Below are 17,382 nucleotides of genomic sequence, written 5' to 3'. Positions count from 1 at the left end.
CAGGATGCGAGTGTCCCTGGAGGAGGGCGATGGGGCCACTCCAGCTCTCTGGTCTTTGTCTTTCCCATCCGAAAAATGGGAATGACAACGCCGGCCTGCTGACCTCACCCAGCACCGAAAGGCTGAAAGAAAGGAGGCTTTGAAAGTGCCGGTTAATGGAAAAGTTCTCCCGCACAAAGGCATTGATTTTTTTTTGTTATCAATAATAAAAGACCAGCATGTGGGAGGCAAGGGAGGTAATAACAGGCCCCCTTAAAAGAACCCCACCTAAGCCCTGGGGGGGCCATTTTACATGAATTAATTCACATTTACATTTCACGTGTCCACTCAGAGCAGGAGGTATGGTCATCTTCCATCTATAGATACAGAAACTTGGACAAGGAAAAGTTAAACATCTTACCTGAAATCCCAAAGCTAAGGAAGTAGCTCAGGTGGGATTTTAATCCAGATCTGGTCCGTGGTACAGTGCCCCGACCTCTCCCCACCCCTGCCCCATCTGCAGTCCAGATTTAAGAAAAAAAATAATGATGATTAAGGTAAATGTGGGAGTGCCCCGAGGGCTAAGAGCCAAGGGCCTGAGAATTCACTGGTGCTGCCGTGAGCATCTGCCTGGCTCCCCGCCCCGCCGGCTACTGCCTGCCCTCTGCCCAGAGCAGCCTCTGAGCACCTTCCCCCTGCCCTGTCACCCCAGGAAGGGCTGCAGGGTCCTCCTGCTAAGCCAGGGGGCTCCCTCGAGGCCCGACCAAAGGAAGATTTGCCTCCCCTCGGGCTCAGCTTTAGCCAGCCCTCTGCACACAGCTCTTGAGCTCCTTGGAGGAGAGCCAGGTAGCCCTGGGCAAGGGCTAGGGAAGGCAGCCAAGCCCCGGGCTCATTTGGAACGCTGCGGGGGTGCAGCCGCAGCCTGCCAGGGCTTGTCCCTTAGTCGGGACAGCCCAATCAACAGGGTGGGTGGCCAACGAGGGTCCCCACTGTCCCCACCCCTCCCTCCTGTCCTGCAGAGTGGAGAAGCATCCTTGTTTGAGGTGAACATCCGCTACATCGGAGGACTCCTCTCGGCCTTCTACCTGACAGGGGAAGAGGTGAGTGGCCTCTCGAGACTGCTGGGTCCTAGCCCCCGAGACCACCAGGCTGGAAGGGGCTTTGGGATCATCCACTTGCCCCCCTCATTGCACCAATGAGAAAGCAGAGCATCAAGGGGGCAGGGATTTTCCCAGGACCACCACGCCCCCCCACTCCCCCTCCCCCAGACTCCTCGAGGGCCTGTTGGCCAGGTGCCACCTGAAGGCCCTTCCTCCCCTTCTCCCAAATGCCTCATTCTGCTGCCCAGTGAGTCCGACGGACTTCCATAGCGGGAGTCGATTCTCTGAGGACAACCACTGTGTCCACTCACTGTCCACTCAGATCCTCGCACAGCCCCCGGCAAATACCTGGACTCACTGCGTGCCTGTGGAGGGACTGGGCTGCTTTCCACCAGTGTTGGTTTACAGGGAGGATGAAGCCAAGATGATGGTGCCACCGTTTGCATCCCCAGGGCTATGGCTTTTTCCTCCTCCACGGCCACCCCTTGTCCTCCCCTCCTTGGCTGGACATGGGCTCCAGGACCAGCAGGCCAGAGAGAGGAGGTGGGGGCTGCCCAAAGCCATCCTCCCTGCTGGCCACCTGGTGTGAGCCTGAGGTGAGCTGCGTCAGCTTCCAGAAGGTGGGCCCTGGCCCCCAAGTCAGGAAACCTGGATTTCATCCCCCACACCATGCTGCTGTGGCCTTAGGCCAGCCCCTTCACCCTCCCTGGGTCTCACCTCCTTCCCTGACATGGGACGGTCCTAATACCCACTTTGGTCAAAAAGCTGCCGTGAAATGGTCTGGGAGGGAAAGAGCTGGACTCAGCTCCAAAACCCTCTTAATCACTGCAGGAGAATTTTGAAAGCTCCAGAGTGCTTTAGAAATGGACAGCATCACTGTTCCCTCCTTGTGAGTTCCTATAAAGGCACAGCCTGACCATCCCATGGCGAGGTTGGCAGCGTCCCCAGAACTCGGTCACTTCTGTTCTCTGCTCTCAAAGGGGCTGCGCTGTTCAGCCTGGCGGCTGCCCTGGTCTAAACATCAGCCTCGGCCCTTCCTTGCCCCACACTCTCCTCCCTGCTCTGCCCACCAGAGGCAAATAATCACAGCAGCCCCCGTGGAAGAACCCTAGAGGTGAGCGGGCAAGCCTTGGAAAAAACCCTCTCTTCCTCGGCCACCATCCTCTAGGAAAGGCATTTCCACCTCCCTTCAGCTGTTAAGGCTGCACAGACTGAAGTCGCGGTTTGCAGGTAACAGGCGTTGTGCTTTATCTGTCCAGTTGCTTCAGGCCTCTCTCCATCAAACATCGTCTCCACTCAGAGATTACTGCTTGTACCAATTTGTCCCCAAATAATTGTAGATGGAATCCCTCAGTCTTGAGCCATCCAAAGCCTGAATTCCATTTGAAAACCCCAGGACCAGGAAAATGACAGATGAAAGAGAAAAAAAAAAAGGCATTCATGTTCCTCACTGGCATTGGTGCAGCCTCTGACTCGGGTGGGTGGAATGGGGGGTGGGAAGCAGGGATGGAGCCATGAGGGATGTGGCTCAGATTCACAGGGCTTGTTGTAAGGACCAGTAATTTAGGAAGAAGCTGGTCCTCCTTAGACATTTCCTTCTTCCTTCCTTCCTTCCATCCTTCCTTCCTTCCTTCCTTCCTTCCTTCCTTCCCTCCCTCCCTCCTTCCCTCCTTCCCTCCCTCCCTCCTTCCCTCCGTCCCTCCTTCCCTCCTTCCCTCCTTCCCTCCTTCCCTCCTTCCCTCCTTCCCTCCTTCCCTCCTTCCCTCCTTCCCTCCTTCCCTCCTTCCCTCCGTCCCTCCTTCCCTCCTTCCCTCCTTCCCTCCTTCCCTCCGTCCCTCCCTCCCTCCTTCCCTCCCTCCTTCCTTCCTTCCTTCCTTCGTCCACTTGTCTGTCCATCCATCTCATTTCTGAGCATGTCTGTGGTTCTGAGAACTTGCCATGAGTCCTTGACTCATGAGAAGGAACCATCAACCTGGTCTCCTAAGATGAAGATCAACCCCCAGGGTGAAGATGTGGGTAGGTGCGCCTGTGACTTGAGAAATAATTCAGAAAGCTCAAGGAACCCACTAGGAGGGCAACCATCAAAAAACAAACAAAAAGCAATGAAAAAATACCAAGTGTTGGTGAGGATGTAGAGAAATCGGAACCCTTGTACATTGCTGGTGGGAATGTAAAATGGTTCAGCCACTATGGAAAACAGTTTGATGGGTCCTCAAAAAGTTAAATATAGAATTACCATATGACCTGGCAATTCCATTCCTACATATATACCCAAAAGAATTCAAAACAGTGACTCAGACAGATACTTGAATACACCAATGTTTCATAACAGCATCATTCACATTAGCCAAAAGTTGAAACAATCAAAGTGTGCATCAACAGATGAATGGATAAACTAAATGTAGTCTTTCCATGCAGTGGAATATTATCCAGTCACAAAAAGGAATGATGTATGCTACATGGTGCAGCATGGATGAACCTTAAAAACATTGTGCTAAGTGAAATAAACTAGACACAGAAGACAAAAGCTGTATGATTCCATTGATATGAAATATCTAGAATAGGCAAATTCATAGAGACAGAAAATAGATGAGAGGTTACCAGGAGCCAGAGGGTAGAGGGGGAAATGAGAAGTTATTGCTTCATGAATGTAGAGGTTCTGCTTGGGATGAATAAAACGTTTTGGTAATGGGTGGTGGTGATGGTTGCACAATCTTATAAATGTAATTAACGCTAATGAATTATATACTTAAAAATGGTTAAAATGACAAAATTAGTGTTATGTACATATTATCACAATTTTTTTAAAATACCCCAAGGAGATGGCAATGTGGTCTGGTGAGCTCCTGAGGGTATAGATGCAGCCGTGTCTTACAGCCACACCTTATGTCCCTCTCTGTCCCCTGAGCCCCTCCACATGCCAGATGCAAGCTGCATGCTTGTGTGCGTGCCCTCATCTGATCCTCGCGATAGTCGCAGGAGGTGGTATAATCACCAGTTTGCAGATGAGAAAACCGGCACGTGGAGGGAAGACATAACTGGCTCAGGGTCGCGGTCTCTGAGGACTGCATTGGGATTTGCACTGAGGGTGTTAGCTCCTGCCCCTGAGGCTTTGCTGCCCTGGTCCTGGGTCTTAGCCCTCATCAGCTGGCCGTTGGTCGCTGCTCATTACCAGGATTTGGCCACGCCAGACTGGTCACTGACTGGTCACTGACTGAGGCCTTGTTCCAAAGAATGCTGAAGAAAGCCCCACACCCCTTCCTGGGTTGAGGCCTCTCTTGGTTTGAGAGGGACCCTGCAGGAGGAGAGGCCTGCTGGGCAGACCAGCCCTCCCCAGACTCACTCCGATGAGAGTGACAAGCATAACCACAGTTGCACCAGGTAACATTTCCCAGCACTTTACAGTTTCCAAGGCACATTCACATGTATGCCTCCTCTCATTTGATTGCCACAAAACACTATGCAGCAGCCAGGGTAAGTGTCACCCTGTGCAGATAAGGAGCTGAAGGCGCAGAGAAAGTACCTTGTTCACCCAAGAACACACAGCTGCTAAGTGGGAGGACCTGAACCTGGGCTCTGACTCCCAGCCCAGTGCCCTTTCCACTCTACAGAAGGTAATTCTCCCTGGTCTCTCTCACCCCTATGCTGGAACGGCTTGTTCCTGGCTGCCAGAGGCCATATCTGTGTTGGAGAGGCAGCTTGGTGTCCTGGGAAATACACACTTCTAATTCTGCAACTTTGGGCAAGTTGCTTCTCTGAGACTCAGTTTTCTCATCCTCAAAGTGGATCAACCTGTCCCCTGAGGTTTATGGGAAGGATCGAAGGTGATACAGAGGAGCCACCCTCTGCTTGCCAGGAAATAAGGGCACTGGTGTTTTCCTGTCTGTACATGCCCAGCCTGCATCGTCCCTGGATGGCTGTGACCTCTTCTAGGGCTTTCCAAAGGAGAGGGCCTGGCTGGCAGAAAGGAGCAGTTAAGTAGAGTTAGCTTAGGTTCCTTAGACAGCTGCCTGGAGCCTCAGCATCTGGGTTCAGGTTCTGGGGCTTCCGTTCCTTCTCCAGGGGCTGCCCACTTTGTGCCTCTGTCTCAGCCTTTTCACGGGTCAGATGAAGCCGCCAAGAGCTCAAATGAGAGATGGCCACGAGACCCCTTTGTTGTTGCTAAACCAGTGACTTCGGAACCTGGCTGTCTGCTGGAATCTCCTGGAGAGCAGGTCCTGTAGTTCTCGAGTGACACAAGGCTCTGGAATCTGGATTTTATACAAGCACACCCGCCCCAGGAGATTCTGATGTGGCTGGTGCCTGTACTCGCTCTGGGGTCTACTCTCTGACAAGGGTCACGATCATCTCCCATCCTCCACTCCAGGCCCGGAGGATTTCCTCTCTCCCCTCCCTCCCGTCCCTCCTATGGAAGAAAACTGCGCTGCCCGATCTCAGTTTCAAGTGTTCTTAACTTCCTCCCCCGCTGCATTCCCTAAACAGCTGCCTCAGCTTCTTTTAATTGCCCGTATTGGGGGTGGACTTATGAAGACTTGGTTTTGCAACGATATGCAGGAGGTCAGCAAACTGGGTCGCCCTCGTGCTCTAGAAGTGAAAAGAAACAGGTGTCCTTCCTTGGGAGCAGCTGCTTAGGGCATCTCATCTTTAAAAAGATACATAACGTTTATTGTAGGTGTGTTTCTATTATAAAAATAGCACAGAATATAGACATAAGCCAAAAGAAGAGAATAAAAACTCCACGAGTCCATCTCTCTGAGACCACTGTTAATGCTTTGGTGTAATTCCTTCATACACACATACACACATACACAATTTTTTAGAGAAGTTGAATTACATTGTTTTGAAATATTTTTCTATTAATTGGTTATAAACTGTTTGCTATTAAATATCTTCGTGCAACATCATTTTAATGGCTGCATGGTTTTCCATGGTGTGTTGAACCGTCATCTAACAACTACCTCTTTTTCTATACTTAGAGTAGTTCCATTTTTTCTCATTCTTCTAAACAATGCTTGAATAAATAGCCAGAAAGCTACACCTTCACAGCATCCTTGATTATTTCCTTGGAATAAATTCTTAGGAGAGAAACCATTGGGTCAGAGGGTGACAGTCCCTTTGGAATTAATTAGGCATCTCAAAAGAATTGCTTGAGGGGGTCAGAGCCTCCTGCCAGCATCCTAAAACCTTGAACCTGTTTATGGTGATTGTGCAATTGTGCAAATGGCTTAGGAGAAGCTATTCACCCTCTCCCTTCCGCCTCCCACCTCTGAAATGGGAAAAGTGGGCAGAATCAGAAGGTCAAAGGGGGAAGAATCCTTGGAAACATCTAGCCCTTCCCCTTGTGTTATTTTTTGGGGGGTGGGGGGAGTAGGCAGGGTGCATGGTCCAGGAATTGAACCAGGTCTCCTGCATAGTAGGCAAGGCATTCAACCACTGAACCACCCATGCACTCTCATCCCCTGTTTTTATACTGGAAACTGTCATCCGGTGGGACCAAAAGGCACGTGGAAGCTAAGTCGTGGACCAGGGACTCAAATGTGGGACCACAGCCCCCAGCCCAGAGCTCCTTCCACTCCACCCATGTGGCACCCCTCGTTTCCCACACGCTCAGCCTGTGACTTCCCGGGCCCAGCAGCATGGGCATCACTCACCACTGCCCTCTGCCCACCCCGGCCACGTCTTCATCTAGACTTGGAGTTGGCCCCACTGCCCTGAAACTCCCCACTGGTCCCCCTAATGACAGTGCTAATCATGAGCCATTCTTAGTCCTGACACGGCATGTGCTCTCCAGCTGGTATCTAATTTTCATTCCTCGCAAGGACCCTCTGAAGAAAGCAAAATGATCCTCATTTTACAGATAAAGAAAGTGGAGGCTCAGAGGGAAGCGCCTCACCTTAGGCCACATAGCCAGGGCTTTGCGGAGCCAGGTTCACGTCGGGGCCCTGCTACACAGCTGTCGGGAGTGTGGGTGCGTTCAGCCGGCCAGCAGCAGCCTCTTAGAGTGACCCGGCCCCACCCAGCCTGGTTCACAGTGCCCGTGGCCCTTCCTCTACAGGTGTTCCGAATAAAGGCCATCAAGCTGGGAGAGAAGCTCCTGCCGGCCTTCAACACCCCCACCGGGATCCCCAAGGGCATTGTGAACTTCAAAAGGTAGGCTGTCACAGCACCGCCATCTGTGCACCTGTCCAGGTGGGCGTGGGGGGCAGGTGAGGAGGCACTGGGCAGGGGAGGGGGCAATTAGGCAGGCAGGCAGGAAGGATTGGGGCTCTTTTCATTTTATAGTGGTGGAAACTGAGGCACAAGGAGAGGATAATACCTGTCTCAGGAATCACAAAGTGTCTATGGCACAGTGAAATCCAGCCCTGGCTGGGAGTCTCCTGGGCTGAAGTTAGTCACCAAACCTGTTTCTTACGGTTTAGGGCATGTGAGGTCTGGCCTTCCTGGAGTGGGGAGGGGGCAGCTGGTCCTCTGTGAATGTCCCACTGCACTGCTTGACTCACAGCCCTCCTGCCCTAGACACCTCCCTCCCCAGCCAGGGTTCAGGGCCCAAAACTGCTCTCCCCGCATGAGGAAGTACCCAAAACTGCAGGGAGTCTCAGGACCCCAGGCAGAGGGGCCCCTGGTCTGAGCAGCCTCAGCTGCTGCCCATGCCCACCCCGGCGCCTGGGAGGACTGGGTCTCGGTAACCTGCTGTCAGAACCAGGGGGGCTTCTGGGAGTGTTCAGTTCACAGATGCTAAGCTCAGGGAATACAGGCCCCACAAGACCACAAAAGCAGGAACTCGGGACTGCTGACTGTGTTTCTAATTATAATATTTACTGAAGTTTTCCTTTCTGTAAAAATAATAAATTCTTTTTGCAGAAAATGTGGATTATACCAGGAATTTTGGATAGGACCCAAACATGTGGGTCCACTAGTGAAAGATACCACTGGTAATATTTGTTTCTACTGGCTCAGTTTAAAAACATTTATTTTTATTGGCTGTTTCTACTGTTTCCTTCCTAATCTGTTGCTCAATTCAGTGTCTGAACGACAGTCATTCTGGGCCGTCACAAAGTCACAGAAGGACAGATTGGAGGGGCCTCGGGTCACGGGGCTAGGGAAGGGTGGGACCAGGACTGCAGCTTCACGCAGCTCCAAAGCCTTTGGGGCTCATATCTGCTCCCTGTGAGCAGGGTGGGGGTGGGGGTGTATTCATGTCCCCTCGCCTTCCACAGGGCGCAGCTGGGACCCACTGAGGGGAAGGGATGGGGTCGGCTGGGCCAGCTTTCAGATCCATCGGGTAGCGTGAATGTCTTGCTCCTAGAGACCCCAAATGTACCCACACCGCTGTCTCCCCGTCCTTATTCTGTTCCCTCCATCTGGGTTGCTCTCTCTTCCTTGCTCCACCAAGTCCACACCTTCTTTCCCGTGACAGCCAGAGGTCTGTCCCCCCTCTGACCTTGCAGGCACTTCATCTGCTTACTGTATGGCTTTTGTCACACTCATTCTCATCCTCCCTTACCTGCCTGGTAGCGTCTTGACAGCAAAACCCATGTCCAATCTTTGTTCTTTCATTCAATGAATGCTCACTGAGCACCCGTGCCCAGCACTGAGCGTGGGATAGAAAGTTGAAACTAACAGTGACTGCGACTATTTCTGCCACCTATTAAACAGTTACAACATGCCTGGCATTGTGCATTGCCTCACCTAAGGGTGAGCATTTTTATTATCTCTATTATTCAAATGGAGACTCAGAGATAAGGTGACCCAAGCAGGGTCCTAGAGCTGAAAGGTAATGGAGCCAGGATTTAAACCTAGAAATTCTAATTCCAAAACTTTGCTTTTAACACCTGCCTGGCTTTCTCTTCCTGAGCCTGCTCTCAAGGCGCCCTATACCTGCCCTAGTGCTGCGTGGAGCAGGCCTCTGAGGTCATTTGCAGGGGGCACCTCCCACCCCCCATCCCAGCTGCATCTGGGACCAACACTGAGGCCTCCGACAACACAGCCTGGGGGAAAGGCTATAGTATTTCTATTGCACCCGACTCAGCCGGCCGTCAGGGCTCTCAAACCAACCCAGTGGCTGCCTGCCGGGGAGCAGGTTGCGGACGCTGCAGAGGAGGCGGGGGCCCTGTCCCTGGTCAGAGTGCCTGCGGCTCCATCTCATCTCCGGGAAGTCACACCCTTTGTGACGTCATCCACAGCCCTCCACTCTCTGGTCAGGAAGCCTTCCAGGGGCTTTATCTCATTTAAATGGCACAGAACACAGGGCGCGTCCCCTGTGGCCAATCAGAATCCCATTCCCCGGGCCAGGTTGAGTCCTTCGTTGCGGGCCCAGCACTATACATACACCCCCGGCCACTTGGCTCTCCATGCAGATTCCTCCTCCACCGGCCCTCGTAGGAGGAACACTGCCTGAGGCCGTGGCAGCTGAGGACCAAGCATGCTGTCCTTCTGTCTCCCTCTCCTGGGCCCAGCCTCTGGGGCCTCAGTGCTCGGCATCCGGGCTAGGACCAGAGTAGGGTGATCCTCCCTCTCCTGTGCCACGGCACTGCCCGCCCCAAGGCCCTACAAACTGCACGCTGGCCAGACTCAGCTTTAGCCCGCCTTGCTCGTGTCGCTCAGAGCACCGACCTGGCCTAGCACAGATCCCCACATTTCTGATTAAGAAAGCACATTTATTTTTAGGTTCTTTGCACACTGCCAGTGCTGTATACATATGTATGTAGATGCATATTTCCTGGCAACATCTCCCTCTCGTTTCTGGGTGGGAGAGTCTGTTGCTAAAAATGCCTCCCTGTTCTACCAGTGAGAATGCCGGGGATGCATATGTCCAAGGGGTCTGCATTTACCCTCTGGGGCAGGCCGCTGGTGGGCGCTGGATGTACAGCGCTGCCCCTACCCCCTGGCCTGGCTTGCTCTGGGCAGTGCTGCTAGGGCTGGAGCTCGGGCTCCACAGGATAAGTAAGTAACTTGGCCCCTACCCCAAACTGCCAGGCGTGTGTGGGGAGGAGGAGTGCGGACAGTGAAGGCATGGTCCCCAAATGAAAGTGAGCCTCCCCCCTCCCAGATGGACATTGAGCTGTCATGTCTGTGCATGCAGAGCAGGGGTAGGCCGTGACCTGTGATCTGCAGGACACTAGACTCCAGGAGAGTGACCAGTGCAAAGATCTCTGCAGCTGAATCAATCTCTCTTGCTTGCTCTCTCATGCATACAGCCTTCCTCTCCTACTGCCACACATACACACCCTAAATGCACAGATCCACAAGCTTGCGTTGGTTTCTCACACACACACATGCACACTCCCACACTAACATCCCTTTTCACAGGCACACACCTACCTACCCATCCCCACACACACACACACACACACAAACCTCTAGATAACTGCTAACATTTATTGAGCATTCACAGTGAGTGAGGCACCATGTGAGCAGGTGACAGGAGGACCACTTTTCACTCACACAACGGCCCCATGAACCTCTTTTACCAGGGAATCAAGTTAGAATTAGAGTCCCAGTCCATCAGTTTCCTGAGTTCACGATTGTGTTGTACACAGGAACCACTGGCCCACGTGGAGCATCGGCCAGGTGGGGGCGGGGTTGTGAAGCAGCCTCTCCCTCCAGAAGAGAGAACGCAGGCCACAGACTGAGGGGAGAAATGGCACCAGAGCTGGGACAGGAGGACAGAGTTTCCCGTTGGCCCACTGACTCCAAGGGCTTATCAGGGACCACCTGGTCTCTAGGATTGTGCCCAGAGCAGATGCACTTGGGGGCGGTGCCAGAGGGGTGCAAAGAACCTCGTATTGCTATTTGGGTTCAACTCTACAAGTGCTATCATTTAGCTCACTGTGTGACCTTGAAAAAATGTCTCCCTCTCTCTGAGCCTGAGATAAGGATAAAGCTCTTTGCCCATGAAGCTGGGTGTGAAGGTAACTGCTGCCTGGCACCTACCAGGAGCTTATGAACAACAGGAGGAACAGCAGCAATGCTTAATTAATAATGATAACAATGAAAGTAATCACATACATAACTTATCCCTCCCAACAACTCAGTGAGATTTGAGTATCTTCATTTAACGCATGAGGAAATTGAGGTCTAGGGAACTTAGCCAACCTGCCTGAGGTCACATAGCTGGGAGTGTGGCAGCTGGGACAGGGAAGGCGCTGAGCCACTTGTCTGCCTGAGCACAGGGCGCCTCTGCTCCGGAAGCCCACTTGGGATGGTGAGTGTGGGGGGGTGGAAGAGAGGAAGGAGGTGAAAACAAAAGACTGCTGGGCAGCTGGTGGCTTTTTTCTTACCTTGAACTTCCCTGGGAGGCCAGGAAGCATCAATTATTCAGAAAACCCTCTGTGGGTACCCAAGGCTCCCACAAGATCACAAACTGGAGAGGAAGGTCCAGCTTGGCGTGGGGGAAGAGGGGCAGAGAGGGGACAGCTCTCCCCTCCCTCTAGGTGGCTGTGGGGCAGTGTGGTGGGAGAGCCCCCTTCAGGAACTGCTGTGGCCCCAGGGCCAGCGCACCGCAGTTCGAATCCTGCCTTCATCATCAACTGGCTCTGTGACCTTGAACGGCTCACTTTCTCCCTGAGCCTCAGTTTCCTCCTTTTCCTTTTGGGTCTGATGATGCTTTACCTTACGGTATTAAAGGAAACCATGATGCAGACTGCTTTGCCCCTTGTCTGGCATATTGTAGCAACTCAAGAAACAGAAGCTGCTTTGTTTATTATCCATGAACCATTACCCCTTTCTGTGCAACCCACGCCTTCCCCGCCTGCCCCTGCCCCAAGTCACTGAAATACCCAGGGAGTAGAGACAGGGTGAACAGGGCAGTATTGTCTTTACATTTGTTGAGGTTATCTGCCCCCCAAAGATCTGAAAAACAAGTTCTGCATCCGCTTCTGGAAGCTGGGAAACTGATAAGCATCCTTATTCTCCTGGAAATCACATCCGGGCCTGAGAATGGAGTTTAGTTAAGAAGCCTCAGGGGGGCCCCAGCCAGAAAAAGCAGTGACCTCCCAGACCTCCCCTCCACACCCTCAAGTCTGCCTTCCTAGTTCCTGTCCCTGGGAGAGAAACAGGGGCCAGTTCCTGGAAGCAGGACAATCAACAGCACGGTAGCAGAGGGCTTCCCGGCACCCTGCTGCAGGACCAGCCCCCTCAGCCTGCCCCACCCTAACTGCACCTTGGAGCCCCTGCAAAGGGGAGGAGCTCATGACACCACCTCCTGCCCACCCTTCCCTGCAAAGGCCCCGTCCCCCTCGTTGTCCCAGATGTCCTACAGGAAATATAATCATGATACTGATGAGGCAGTTGAGGCATGAGGAGCAGAAGCAGCTTGCCCGAGGCCACCCTCACTCTGCACCTCCTTCTTTCTTAATCCTCACCAAAGCCCTAGGGATGAGAGCTGGGAGATTAATACTCCTGATACACAGGGAAGATGAACTGAGATTGGGTGGCGAGAGCACCTCGTGCCTGGCACTTAGGAGCCGCCCGCCCACTGGGCAGCTGTTACTCTCAGCAGAGAAGGGAGCCAGGGCAGCATGTGGGTGACAGTGGCTGCTTCTGTCTTTTCAGCGGCTCCAATGGGAGCTGGGGCTGGGCGATGGCAGGGAGCAGCAGCATCCTGGCAGAGTTTGGGTCCCTGCATTTGGAGTTCTTGCACCTCACGGAGCTTTCTGGCAACCCGGTCTTCGCTGAAAAGGCAAGTCCCCATTCCTACCCTGCTCTCTCCCAAAACAGCTGCTCCTGCTTCTCCCCACAGAAAGCAGAAGGATGAGCACTCAGAGGCAAGGGGATAGGTCAGCAGCAGGGTGAGTGAGGAACCCAGGAGCCCCCAAGCCACCCCTAATCTAGTAATATAGATCTATGTATACCCCAGATGGCAGGGGCAGGCAAGGTGAGCTCAGGGGGCAATCAGGATTCTGCAGAGGGCAGGGAGAAGGCTTTTGCTGATGCTTGTCAGCTTGGAGGTAGCACACACATGTGGAATCTGGAGAAAGTGGAGCAACTAAAACCTAAAATCTTGGTGCCCTCTGGTGTTGGCAGGAATTGGCCACCTGCTCTTTCCAGGGACATTTAACTTTTTCATGTAAGGCTGCCTGCCTTTTCCTTCCAGGTGCCAGCCTCACACATGCTGGCAGCCTCACACATGCTGGCAGCAGACTGGCAAGGACACTTCTCTCAAAAGCAGATGCAGGGGTCTGTTCCTTCCCACTGGGGCCGGGTCGTGTGGGACTGTGCTGTCTGCAAGGGCTGGTGAGAGGTAGCACCAGGACGGCCACCATCTTGTCCTGACCTCTGCCTGTGCCTGGACCCTCGGTAGACTCCTCCAGAAGAGCCGATGCCTTGACAGCGCAGCCTTCAGCCGTCCACAGTCTGGAAGGGTCTCTTGAGGGCTAACCCAAAGCCAAAGAAGGGATGTTTTCTCACACTGTCCTTCTGAGTGGCCCAGGCTCTGCCAGCAATTGTCCCTCTCTGAGACCTGCCTAGAGGAGATGGGGAACCCTCCCAGAAGGGTCTTTTGAAGTCTTCACTCCCAAAGCCATCTCTTCCCACTGGAGTGTTAGCCTCTTTGAACAGGAAGGCAGCTAGGGGATTCCCTGCTTCTGCCAGGTGGCCCCCCGTCACATCCGAGCGTCATCTGGCCCACCTCCCAGAACACAGATTTCTGAGTTCCCCAGGCCCTAGGAATCTGCATTTTAGTAAGCACCCACATTCTTTTCTCATGCCCGGTTTGGGACCACTGCTTACCCAATGTAGGACTCCACTCAAGTTTCCTGGGAAACTCAAGAGCTCCTCAGCCTCTTCTCAGCTTATTCCCACCCTTAAACAGGCCATCCTACAGTCTGACCTTCCTTCAGGAACTTTTCCCTTATACTGAGAGAAACTCTGCCTCCCTGCAAACACCCACCCCCAGGACTCCTTGACTAAATATAATGCTACTTCTCAATTAGTCTTATTTTCTGATCCTTTTCCCCACCTCCAAACCCCTTCCCCCAGCCAATCTGCTTCTACTGCTCTTCAGCCAAACCCCTCTAGGAAGGAGTGGGCCTGGGGCAGGGGTTGGCAGGGAGCAAGGCAGAGCCCTCGGTGCACAGTTGGTGGGTCAGGCCCCACGGTTGCAAAGTCCTGCATATGGGCACCAGGGCGAGGCCTTCTCACAGCCCCTGGGCACAGAGCGGGCTGTTTGTCATGCAGCACTCCCTTGCTGCCTCACAGAAAACAAGTTCCTGTATGCATCTAAACAGGCTGCCTCCCATCCTTGGGAGTTTCGCTTCTCGGGAGAGTGAAGATGACCTGCTGTCTGTCTCTTCGCAGGTCAGGAACATCCGCAAGGTCCTCAGGAAGATCGATAAGCCCTTTGGCCTCTACCCCAACTTCCTCAGCCCCGTGAGCGGAAACTGGGTGCAACGTGAGTAAAGAGGCCCTCGGAGTCCCCGGTGCTCTCACGGGCTCATTCAACCAACATCTGCTGAAGCTTCTTCTTGTCCTGACCCTGTAGTCATGCATTTACCTGAGTCACAGACCCTGGAGGCATTCACTCGGTCCTGCTGGGTACCCCCTGCCTTCCCAGCATCTTGGGGACCTTCACTGCTATCAATAATGGTAGTAGCTGAGGAGATAGCCACTCTTTATTAAACGCCTGCCCTGTGCAGCCCCCTCCACAAGCTGTCTCCAGCCTTCCATCAGTGCTGCAGCCTCCAACCTCTTATGGGGCCACTGAAGCCTTTTCCATCATCTCCCAAACCCACAGGAATGTTCCAGGATGGTGTTGTCTACCCCAGAAGTGACTCTAAGAGCAGCCATGCATTCTGGCCCAGCCCCTTTGATCTGGTTCCCCACTTCCAAGTGTAATTAAAAAAATAATTTTTAACAGAGCCTAAGTATACAGCAATATATATATATATATATATATATATATAAAAACACAACATAATTCTTTCCCGGTATCTTAAACCTACAAGAACCAATCCCAGGATTCCCTGTTTATTCTTTATGCAGGGACTTGTTTCTCAACCAGCTGGTTGTCAGTCACCCATGGCATATCACTCACAAGCCCTGATCCACCCACTGAAATAGAACAGGGGTGGGGGGTGCCCAGCCGTGGGAGTGTTGAAGAGGCCCCCAAGTCCTGGGATGTACAGCTGGCACCAGGAGAGACAGGCAGAGGCTCCAGCCTTGCCCTCCTCACCCAAGCCCTGGTCATATGGTCATAGTCAGGGGCATTGATGGCGACAGGTTCCAAGGAGCCTGCCTCTAAACCTGCCCAGACTCCACCTCTACTGCCTCTACCCAAACAAGGACTCTTCTCCCTTTCCCCTACTGCCAGCCTCAGAAATTGTGGACGGAATGAAGGCTCAGGGTCCAGGTACACAGGAGTCTAAAAAACTGGGTGGTTTGGGTTTTCATTTTATCTCCTTGAGCCTGCTTTCCTTTCCTGCAAACGGGAATGATGGTGCCTGTGTTTCACAGCTCCAGAGGCCTCTCTGGGAGGCTGTCAGGTGCTACAGTGGCAATGGTGGAGACCCATACCAAGTCATTCTGCAGCCGAACTGAGGCCCAGAGGCCACCCCAACTGAGTAGTTGGGAACAAGGCTCGCTCTATTTTGTCCCATGTGTCACTGCACAGGGCTGGGGCCCAGGAAACCTCTAGAACCAAAGCAGGTTGTCATCACAGGTTGGCTATACATGGCCCATGCAGTCCTTAGCAGATGCCACATGCTGATTAGAGTATCCTTGACGAGTGAATTTCCAGGGTAGGGAGCCCACTCCTCCAAGCAAAGCCAGAGGCATAGCCTTCCAACTGTCCTCAGTTTCTTTCCTTTGCTTGTGCCTTCATGTAGTCACCCAGTAAGCACTGACTGTCCACTTTGTGACAGGCCCTGGATTTGGCTCTGGACTCAGGGCCCCTGTCTTTATGTGTCTGAGCACAGAAGTTGTGCACAGCCCTGAGAAGGCCCTGGTGGGGGGACTGGAGCCCCTGGACCAGACTCCCCTGGGGTTCCAATGAAAGACTCCCCAGCCCTACTAAATCAGAATCTTGATACTACACAGTATCAAGCACAGTATTTTAGCAAACTCCGCTAGATGCATGCAAGTATAGGAGGTGGAATGCAGGAAGGGCTGCCTCAGTATCCTACCCAAGCCACTGTATGTGACTTTTGGGGGCCAGTACTCTTTGTTCCTCTTGAATGAAAAGTTCAGAGGATCCAAGGCCATTCCTATAGAGCTGGCTGCTGTCACAGTGGCCAGGAAGACAAGCCTATTTCCCCGGAGCCAGCATGATCAGGAGCTAATTCCAAAAGGCAATGGGGGCAGTATCATGCTTTTGAATTAAAACACGTGCAGCCTGTAGTTCACAAAACACAACAAATGTCTTTTGGTGACTCTATTAGTTAGGGCTCTCTAGGGAAACAGAACCAACAGGAGATATCTGTAAATATGAGATTTTATTAAAGTGTCTCACGCAACTGTGGAGATGCATGAGTCCAAATTCCATAGGGCAGGTGGCAAGCTGGCAGCTCCAGTGAAGGTCTTCAATGAATTCCCCAGGAGAGGCTGGCTAGCTGAAGTGGAAAGAGAGTCTCTCTTCTGACTTCTCCATTAAAACCTTCAACTGATTAGATTAAACATGACTATATTATGGGAGACACTCCCCTTGGCTGAGTGCAGATGTTAGCAGCCATAGATGCAGTCAGCATACTGATGATTTAATAACCAGCCTTCTGGTTTATTAATCAGCCATGAAATATCCTTGCAGTAACAGACCAGTGCTTGCTTGACCAGACAACTGGGCACTGTCACCGGGCCAAGCTGACACTTGAACCTAACCATAATATTGCCCAGACTGCCTTATGAGATGGGGGCTTGAGTCCCACCTTTTAGGTAAAGAAATGGAAACTCACAGTAACTTGCCTATGGTGACACAGCAAGTAAGGAGTGGAGGCAGGACGCAAGGCAGGGTCTCTGACATCAGACTGTCAGTGCCTGCCCCCACCTCATTGCTCCTCTGTGACTTGGTGGGCGTGGCACTGGGGGCAGGCCATGGAAGACCCCACTCCTGTCTCAAAGCAGTTGTGACCATGAGATTGGGGAGACAGGGGTAATAATAAAGGCTTACATTTGCTGAAATTGTATTCTGTGCCAGAGGCAGTTCTAGGCACTTTATGTGTACCACCTTGCTTAATTCTCACAACTCTATGAAGTAGGCACTAGTACTATCTCCAGTGTACAGATGATGCAACTTAGAAACAGAGAGGTTAAGTACCTTAACCAAAGGTTACACAGCCAGAAAGTGGTGCTGGGATTTCCATGCTGGCATTCC

General features: G+C 52.5%; 1 protein-coding gene across 2 annotated transcripts in view; it reads left to right on the top strand.

Moving 5' to 3' along the window:
• Positions 1-17,382, top strand: part of MAN1C1 (mannosidase alpha class 1C member 1) — a 143,609-nt gene that overhangs the window by 109,137 nt on the left and 17,090 nt on the right. For both annotated transcript variants that reach the window (XM_077150773.1, XM_077150774.1), the window contains exons 4-7: positions 999-1,079; positions 7,135-7,229; positions 12,633-12,759; positions 14,376-14,469. In XM_077150773.1, coding sequence (XP_077006888.1) covers positions 999-1,079; positions 7,135-7,229; positions 12,633-12,759; positions 14,376-14,469 — 397 coding nt within the window. The remainder of the gene's footprint in view (positions 1-998; positions 1,080-7,134; positions 7,230-12,632; positions 12,760-14,375; positions 14,470-17,382) is intronic.

The sequence above is a fragment of the Tamandua tetradactyla genome, chromosome 2 (assembly GCF_023851605.1).
Source record: "Tamandua tetradactyla isolate mTamTet1 chromosome 2, mTamTet1.pri, whole genome shotgun sequence".
NCBI lineage: Eukaryota > Metazoa > Chordata > Mammalia > Pilosa > Myrmecophagidae > Tamandua > Tamandua tetradactyla.
This window is presented reverse-complemented; position numbering and strand designations above follow the sequence as displayed.